We start from the raw sequence: 10,073 nt of genomic DNA on the forward strand, positions 1-10,073 counted from the left end.
GCATAACCCAAATGGCATTCTTCTAAAGGCAAAAGTGCCATAAGGACATGTAAATGTGGTCTTCTCTTGATCCTCTGGAGCTATAGCTATTTGATTATATCCTGAAAAACCATCAAGAAAACAGTAAAATTCATATCCAGCTATTCGCTCCAATAATTGATCAAGAAATGGTAAGGGAAAATGATCTTTTCTTGTTACCGTATTTAACTTACGATAATCAATACACACTCTCCACCCTACCACAAGTCTAGATGGAATTAATTCATCATTTTTACCCACGATTGTAGTCATTCCACCTTTCTTTGGTACCACATGAATTAGACTAATCCAAACACTATCGGAGATAGGAAAAACTATACCTGCGTCAAGCCATTTAAGAATTTCATTTCTTACCACCTCTTTCATGTTTGGATTGAGTCTTCTTTGTGTTTCCACCACTGGTTTGCAATTGTCCTCCAATAAAATTCGATGCATGCATATAGAAGGACTTATACCTTTAATGTCTGAAATTGTCCATCCAATTGCCTTCTTATGCCTTCTTAGAACTCTTAACAACTTTGCACATTGTTCATCATCAAGGTCAGCACTAACAATTACAGGTAAAGTTTTATTTTCTCCAAGAAATTCATACCTTAGATGAGTCGGAAGTGGCTTGAGCTCTAACTTTGGAGGTTCAATTTCTGAAGATTGTGAAAACCCTTTTCCTTTGCCAAGACTTTCATACAAATTACCCCTTTTATAAGGTGCTTGAAAATCCAAGTACTTGGCCAATTCTTCAATTTCTTCACAAACATCTTCTTGCTTACCTAAACTCATTAAACAATACTCAAGAGGATCTAAGTCAAAGTTGGCTTGACTCATCTCTTGGGTTAGTTTATCAATTGTGCCAATAGAATAAGCATGATCGGTAAAAGACGGGTATTTTTCCATTTCATTCAAATTAAATTCTACCTCTTCTTCACCTACTTGAAACTTAAGCTTGCCATTTTTGACATCAATAATAGTACCTGCAGTAGCTAGAAATGGTCTACCTAGAATAATTGGCATAGATATATCTTCTTCCATATCTAATACCACAAAATCTACTGGAATGATAAATTTTTGAACTTTTATCAATACATTCTCCAACACTCCCAATGGATATCTAATAGACCGATCCGCTAGTTGCAAAGTAATATTAGTGCGTTTAAGCTCATGCAAACCCAATTGTCTAGCCACCGTTAAAGGTATTAATGATACACTAGCACCAAGATCACACAATGCCTTAGAAAAATCAACGTTACCTATGGTGCAAGGTATAGAAAAACTCCCCGGATCCTTCAACTTCGGTGGTAGCTTATTTTGAATAATTGCACTACATTCCTCCGTTAATGCTATTGTTTCGCAGTCTTCCAACTTTCTTTTTCTAGTCATGATTTCCTTGAGAAATTTAGCATAAGATGGAATCTGCAAAATAGCATCGGCAAAAGGAATGTTAATGTGCAATTGTTTGAAAAGTTTAACAAATTTTTCAAAATCTTTATCAAACTTATTTTGCTTTAATCTTTGTGGAAATGGAACCGCATGGGGTATTGGAATGGTAGTGGAAGATGATGGTTGCTTTTCTCTTGGATTCTCCCGACTATTTTCCTCCACAATCGCCTCTTGGTTCCTCTGCTTTTCTTCTTGTTTTTCATTCACATCTTTCTCAACTTCCTTCACTGGAGGATCTTCTAATTGTCTACCACTACGAAGAGTAATGGCTTTCACATGCTCCTTAGGATTGACCTCTGTTTTGCTAGGTAATTCTCCTTGATTTCGATTATTCAAAGAACTAGCAATTTGACCAATTTGGACCTCTACATTCCTGTACATTGTAGTGAGTTGGTCCAACCTTCCTTCTACTCGCTCAAATCTGTCCGAGGTAACTTTTGCAAGCTTTTCCACTGCCATCTCCCAACCAGGTTTAGTTTCAGCTTGTTGTTGCCTTGATTGAAATCCCGGTGGATTGATTGGCCTTGGTTGATTTCCTTGATCCTTCCATCCGAAGTTTGGATGATTTCTCCACCCCGGATTGTAAGTATTCGAGTAGGGGTTATTTTGAGCATTACGATTGTAATTATTGACGAATTGTACCTGTTCAGAATCAACACACTCATTACTATCATGTTCACCTCCACATATAGAACAACACGCTACATGTGCATTAGATGAACTTGGACCAATTCCACCTTGTCTATTTAGCAACTTCATCACATTATTCATTTGAGCACTCAGCATATTGAGAGTGTCCATTTCTATCATACCTGCGTGACGTCTTGTATTACCTCTCTCATTGGCCCATTGGTAGTTATTTGCTGCCATTTCTTCTATCAAATTATGAGCCTCTTGGGGTGATTTACCCATTAAAGCTCCACCTGCAGCTGCATCGATCATAGTTTTAGTAGAAAAAACTAAACCATTATAGAAGGTTTGTATGATTAACCATTCTGGCAGTCCATGATGTGGACATTTCCGAAGCAAATCTCTAAACCTTTCCCATGCTTCATATAATGATTCTCCTTCCATTTGACTAAAACCAGTGATATCCATTCTAAACTTAGCAGTCTTACCTGGTGGAAAATACTTATTTAAGAATGCTCTTGATAGTTCATCCCATCCAGTGAAAGTATTAGGAGCATGAGAGTGTAGCCAAAGTTTGGCCTTATCTCTCAATGAAAATGGGAACAACCTTAGTCTTATAGCATCATCACTAACTCCATTCATTTTAATTGTATCACAAATTTCCAAGAATGTAGCTAAGTGTGTATTAGGATCTTCTACTGCATTACCTCCAAATTGAGATTGTTGAACCATTTGGATAAGTGATGGTTTAATCTCAAAATTGTTAGCATTTACCGTAGGCCTTACTATGCTTGTTTGAGATCCTTGTGTTCCCGGTAGAGTATAATCTCGTAGAACTCGCCTATTTTGGTCATTTTCCGCCATTTCTTCTTCAAATGGTAGTTCTATCAAAATGTCCTCTATCGGTTGCCAAATCTCTTGTTCCTCTTGCTGTTGTGTGTGCCTCCTTTGTCTACGTAGTGTCCTCTCAATTTCTGGATCGAAAGGTGTAACTTCCCGGGACGCCCGGTGCATACACTACAAACAGAAATAAGAGATATTATGCAATTTCAATTGTCAAAAACTGATTACAATATAAGATTAAATATAATCAGCTCAACTAATAAAAATAAATCTGTCTAAATTAATAGAGTTGATTAGGCTCTAATATTGCCGCTCCCCGGCAACGGCGCCAAAAACTTGACGGGAATTTTTTTATCAATGCAAGTTTAATTCCGATTTTACACCCGTTGGATTGCAAGTATACAGGTCGCAATTGTAGTACAAGATGTGTATCGGGTCGATCCCACGAGGAGCAATTAAAACAATTATTAGATACTAATTTACTCTATTATTTAGACTTACAATTAATTTGAGCAGAAACTTCAGATTTTAATTCAACTACAAAAATTCTTAAATAGATAAATGCAATTTCACAATAGGAGTAGAATTCACTAAATATTAAGATCTAGGGACGTAGATTCCACTTATGACTCAAAAGATCTAAAATGAATTAATTCAACACTTGTTACTGCTCTTGTTTAACCAAGGATTCATTTCCAGAAATACCAAATTCACATTCTCATGATAATAATGGGTTAAAACAGATTAGTTTTTCCTAATCTCTTGGTAAATACTAAATCTGTTCTTATTTACACATGAAATGCAGATTTCATCCACTTGAATGTATTTCTATTCTCATGAATATACAACTCAAGTTCTACTTGTGTCATTCCATTATTTTTACCATTTCTCAATGAGTAAAAACAACTATAAACCTACTATTGGTGATCAAGCAACAACAAGTAATCCAACATACACAAGTAGATAAGTTAATACAAGACATAACAAGCATAAATCACAATCACTTCATATCATTTGGCCATAAGCTTCATCTACTCCCTAGATAAAGGAAATTAGCTACTCATGAATGATGAAACACTCATAACTTCATTAATGTAAATCATCATGAATTACAAATACAAGAGGAATAAAGAAAGTCTTAGCCAAGATATGGTAAAGCCTTCCAAAAATCTCCTTTGTCTTGAACTTGGATGATTACAAGATGAAACCTCAATTGCCCCTTGCAAGTACCTAGCTAGAGAGACTATGTTTTTCTGTAAGAAGCTAAGCTACGAATGGTTCTCCGATCTCTCCCCATATCTCTGCATAAAAAAACACTCAAATGCTCCATTTTTCCAAGTCAAATTCTATCCTTTGATTCCCAAATCTCCACTTTGTTAGCATAGTCAAAAACCAATATTTTTGACTTGAAAATAAGCCACTTTTCTTGCCCTTTTGTCTTCTGAAGCATGTGCACCGAATTCCCTTGCATCTTATAGCTGGAAAGTGGTATGAACACAAGAGAATTGGCTGAGTCAAATTGCAGAATTTCGGCTATAAAACGCGCCTACACAAAACGCGGTTACAAGTCACGTTTTGTGTACTCGCGTATTCACTTTGGCCTTACTTCATCTGCGATTTTCTCTATCATAAAGGCCGAACTAGCTTTTGTGCAAAACACAAAAGTTGTAGCCCTTTGAGTTAGCTTTCCAATGCTTCAAGAATCATCCAAATCGGAGCTTTGTAGCCTGAGATATGATCGAAATACTGAAGAGTGTCAAAACTGACTTGTATTGCATTTCCTCACTTGAACGTTTTTGACTTCATTCTTCTTGTTGCCACTTGAATTTATCACCAAATCTCTATTTTTTACCTCATTTGACATCCTTTGGTGATTGAATCATCATTCCTGCATAAAAATGAAGTTTTTACCATTAAAATCAATAGAAATGCAATATTATCCACTTTTACCAAAAATATATAATTTTACCAAAAACCTCTTTATTTTAATTATAAAACTAAATAATCAACTCAAAATTAACTAATAAAATGCACTTAAAAATACGTAAAATAAACTCTTATCAATTAGTATTTTAAACTTCTAATTTGAATTTGATTTGTCTCCAAGGTGAAATCCAAATAAGATAATTTTCATTTTTTCTCACTAAGATTTAGCTTAATGTTAGTTTAATTTTTCCTAAATATATGAAATAATCAAATTTGCCCTCTTTAGAAGTCTGGTTACATATTGATTACACAAAAATGTTAAATTGACAAAAAAAAATTCTGCTTTGTTTATTTTCCTTAAAATCTTTTTGTATTCCTATTAGATTAATGTTTATTTTGTATGTATTATTTTAGTTTTATTAGGCTTTCAGTCGAATGACAACGATGATGATGATACAAAATGCTTGTATTGAGATTGTTCGTTCAAAAATAAATTAGTTTTTGTTTATGTAAATCATTATAAAAATTGTATTATTATTTTTTGTTAGTCAACAATTAATAACTTAATCAAAACTATTAAAAAGGCTGTTATGTCTTGCTTTTTAAAACAAATGTCAAGAGGCAAAATAAAAAATATCATATTTACATTTGGTTTGGAGTAGAGGTTTAATTACAACCCAATTATGTTAACCAGTCCAAACCCGCCTACCAATAACTTGTTCTAGCCTGTCTATTAATTTTGAATAGGTCTAAATAGGTACCCAATTAAACCCATGTAATTGATGGGTAGTGGATTGATTCGACTCACCCATTTATACCTATTTAAAAATAATTATACATTTAAACTCAACTTTTAAAAGTGTTAGACAAATAAATTTGAATTTCTTATCAATCTAATAACAATAATATACTATTATTTTTTTTCAAACAACATGAAAAAATAAAAGAAAAAAGTAGAATTTTAAATTACTCATAAATGGGTAATTAGGTATACCCATACCTATTTATTAAATGGATTGATCCAATTACAAACCATTTATACTCATTATTCAATTATGACCCTCTCAACCCCGTCCGTTTCACGCATTTTGACACCTTTGGAGGGTCAATTCAGAACTAAAATGTATCAGTTGAGGGATCTAATAGATACTTTTAAAAGTTGAATAACCAAAGAAGATATTCATAAAAGTTGAGGAATTATTGGAGTCATTTATTCAACAAGAAATCAAAATAAAGTCATTTCTCCTGGTGGGAATTGTTTTGAGCCCCACATTGATACGAGAAAACTATTGAACATAACCACATCAATAGACAAGCGATGAATGGTCCGTCCCATATTAAGACAAGTGCAAAGTTGGCTCGATCAAAGGGGGATGAGTCCAAATTCACCTAATCCTTGCAGAAGTGAAAATTAAAAAAAAAATGAAGAAAAACATGTTTCGACTGTTACCACTTTCGAACGGCAAATTGTGTGGTTCGCAAGAATTGGCCACGTACATTGAACAACGATGGTTTTGTCAAAGTTTCGTCGGCGTCTTGTTTACTCAGTCAAGAGTAACACTACGGATGACTAGCCATGACTTGGATTTCATCACCATTTCTCGCGCGCCATCACCCTTATGATCATATGAAGAAGTAATCACGATATTCATGCAAGTACATTCACTCTCTTTGAAGTTCTTAGGACCATATATTATGGGAGAGGGAATCTCATTACTTTGGACCATATAAAAGTTCTAAGGGTTGCTTTGAGCTTTTGGTATGTGTGAGGTATTGAGTGTCGGCAATTCCCGTTGATGGCTTGTAAAGAGTGCAATTATGAGAGCTTTTATCGGAGAAATTTGTTGGTAGCATTAGGTATCTATGATTTTGCAGTACCTGCCACGTTGGACTTTTGGATACCATTACTTTTTTTTCACTTAGGATTATCCCAACTTTTTGGCCAGACTAATCCCCTAAAGTTATGTAGAGTCTTGCCTCAAAAATAAACATTTTATTTTTTTGTGGTTTGCAAAGATTAACCTTAGGTTTTTTTTTTTGGAAAAATCGCCAATTTAGTCCCTAAACATTTTTACTAACGCCAATTTGGTCCCTTAAAATTTTTTACTATGACATTAGTCCTCAAAGTAAAATATTTACGCCAATTAAGGACATGCGTTGCAGCGCCGCTCCAAACTTGTCTCTTATTGAAGTAGACGGCGGTCCATTCAAGGGCTTTTTGGGCACTTCATGCCAAGATCATTTTAAGGCTTGGATAGAAAATAAAAATGCGTCCAACATATGCCGAAATTAGGAAAGCTTCTGAGAGAGTGTGTGTGAAACCGATTTAGGGCTTTTTGCTGATGACTGAAATCTGCATTAGTGCACCTGAATCAGATGATGGAAAGCGATTTCAATAAAATCAAATCGCTAAAGATGGAACAATTGGGTGAGCAAAAGAGTGCTGGAGCTAAAACCAGTGAAATGGTAGCGGGAAAGTTTGGTAAGTCCAAACCTATTGTGAATCTGTTGTGATGATTTGGTTACATAATCGGTTGATTCTTTACTTATTGTGAATCAATTTTTTATCTTATGCACTATGTCCATTTTATGGGTAGTAAAGACCAGGTATTCGGGTGGTTGAATATAGGGTATGATATGGGATTGATGTTGTTTTGTTTTATTTTTCTTTAGCTCATGTGGTCCCTTTGTTAACAAAATTGCATTATATTGTTGCTTTCATGGTACTGGAAAGTTACTTTTTCCGATTTTTCTTTAGCTTATGTGGTCCCTTTGTTGGTAAAATTGCATTATATTGTTACTTTTATGGTACTGGAAATAGGGACAGAATAAAGGTTGAGCACGTGAAAAATAATTAATAAAAATGTTTTGTCTTTTTTGTGAAAAAAAAATAGAAACAGGACACAGATTGGATTATTTTACGCTGAAAATATTTCATGGTGGGGTATATTTTGGACCACCAGAAGAAAAGTATGTCGGGGGTAGTGTGGAATCTTTTGAGGGTGTTCTTACAAATGGAGTGAGTTTGAACAGTCTCTCTGCATTCTGTATTTTGCTTGGATGTGAAGGTAATGTAAAAATGTATTATAGAGTTCTAGGCAAAGAGAATGAATTTAAACTTTGCAAAATAGATAGTGAAGCTGATGTTGCAGATATGGCCATCATAGGGAGCCAAATTGGTGATGTTGAACTATATTTGGTGCAAGAATTTCATATTAGGTTGTTGGAGAGTAAATTAGACAGGTGTAATGTTGGTGCGGCTGAGTCTAGTGTGTCAAAAGAAGATTGTTGTTATATTGTGACGGGCGTAGGGTATACATATAACATTAAACTCATCCTAATCAAGTTTTACATTTATAAACTCCTAAATACCCTACACGCGATTTATCACAAGTATACAAATCGTGAGCGAGTATAGGGTATTAAGAGTCGATCCCACAAGGAAGATTACAATTACCGGCACTACTAAAGCTTCTCTATTATTTAGACTATCAATGAATTATAACAAGTAAAACCTACTGAACTTATGCAAGAAAATAACAAATGAAAGCTCCTTAGGTTATGGTATCCCTGACTACTCATGCAATTGTCATTTTTGGATCATTGAGTACTACTATCTAGACTAGTTATGGTGTAATTTCCTTAAACATGTAAAACCTACTTTCGTAGTGAATCAACTATACTCATAACTAATCCATACCTATTCTCATGGTTATGAAATTAGCTACAAGTTCATTTCTTCAATGAAATTACATGAAATAAATCACTAAAAACCACATAGGTACACCTCTACTTTCGTGAGTGTACTCCCTATATTTAGCACTTCTTGAACTAGTGTTAAATCTCAATTTTTATTGCAGAAACAACACCTTAGATAATCACAATCAATGGTTCCAGATTAATCATGATTTAAAGAGTCAAAGTGCTAAATAACTTGCTCAAATCATAGCGCAATCAAATAACCAAATAATAAACACTAACAATTACAGAAAGTTCAATCAAATCCAAGGCATAAACTTTAGAGACACATATTGAACACAAAATCCAGAACTTGCATATCAACTAAACTTAGAATCCAATACAAAAGATAAAGAGTTGTAAAAGAGATAACCCTTGTCACATGAGCTTCAACTCCTCCTTCTTCATCTCCATTTTCATCCTAATCTAACTAATATACAAGAATGGAAGAGCTACACTATTCCAAACTAAACTATCCTACTACTCAGAAAGTGCAAGAGCTACATCTCTACACTCCAAGTTTCTCCCGTATGTCTCTCTATTCTTCAATCAATCTTGCAAACTTTGGTTATATAAAGGTGAAAGTTGGTCAAGAAGTGAGGTTTACACCTCCCTTTTACAGTTGGGAATGTTTCTCACATGTCTAGCATCACATGTGACTTAGTAGAGGTGAAATTGAGTTTTCCGCGTAAAGAGCAGCCTTCTCTGACCACAATCCGGCCAGAAATCCAACCATAAATCCGGCCAAGTTCCGGCCGGATTGCTACAGTGACATTTTGGTGCAATTTTGTTCAATTTCCAGCTCTGCTCCGATTTTGCATCAATTTCAACTGAACTTTTCTTGATGATAAAAGCTGATTTAGCTCTTGACCAAAACATAAAAATTGTAGCCCTTTGAGTTAGCTTTCCAATGCATTAAGAATCACCTCATTTGGATCTGTGTAGGCTGAGAAATGACCGAAATACCCTTAATTGCTCACTGCCCTGTTTCAGCTTCGACCAAATGAAATTGGCTACTGTAATTCGGCTTTTTGACTTTGAAAACCTTCAAACTGGATTCAGATGTCTTTACCAAAGTTGTAGATCTATCTCTTATCTTCAAATTGATTCATGAATCATCTCAATCTGATTACTGTAACTCAAGTTATAGCCAAAATACGAATATGTGTCAAAACTGTCAAAATGCACAAAATCCAAGTAAAAAGTGATAAAAACCTCATTTAACCACTTAAAAGCATTTTTCACCAATTATAGGTAAAATGATTCATTTTCTTCCAATAATATAACCAAAGTGACTAAAAATAATATAAAATATCATTCAATTATTACGTAAATTAGTCACTTATCAAACTCCCCTACACTTAAATCATTGCTTGTCCTCAAGCAATCCACACATAATCAACTACAATAATTCAAGAGGTGAAACAATATATGCACTTTGTCAAATTTAATTCCTCAAAACT

The 10,073-nt window shown here is 34.5% G+C and overlaps 1 protein-coding gene and 1 non-coding gene across 2 annotated transcripts; one reads left to right on the plus strand and one right to left on the minus strand.

The window, feature by feature from the left end:
• Positions 1 to 802: 802 nt before the first annotated feature.
• On the minus strand, positions 803 to 1,554 carry LOC113780684 (the record flags this gene model as incomplete). Its single annotated transcript, XM_027326465.1, has 2 exons — positions 803 to 806; positions 917 to 1,554. Coding segments are annotated over 2 exons (642 nt in total), but the record flags the coding sequence as incomplete, so codon positions are not given.
• A 919-nt stretch (positions 1,555 to 2,473) lies between these two features.
• Positions 2,474 to 2,580, plus strand: LOC113781870. The gene has a single exon (XR_003469769.1). It is a non-coding gene; the product is annotated as a small nucleolar RNA R71 (small nucleolar RNA).
• Positions 2,581 to 10,073: the final 7,493 nt, after the last annotated feature.

Source organism: Coffea eugenioides, chromosome 8 (assembly GCF_003713205.1).
Source record: "Coffea eugenioides isolate CCC68of chromosome 8, Ceug_1.0, whole genome shotgun sequence".
Classification (NCBI taxonomy): domain Eukaryota; kingdom Viridiplantae; phylum Streptophyta; class Magnoliopsida; order Gentianales; family Rubiaceae; genus Coffea; species Coffea eugenioides.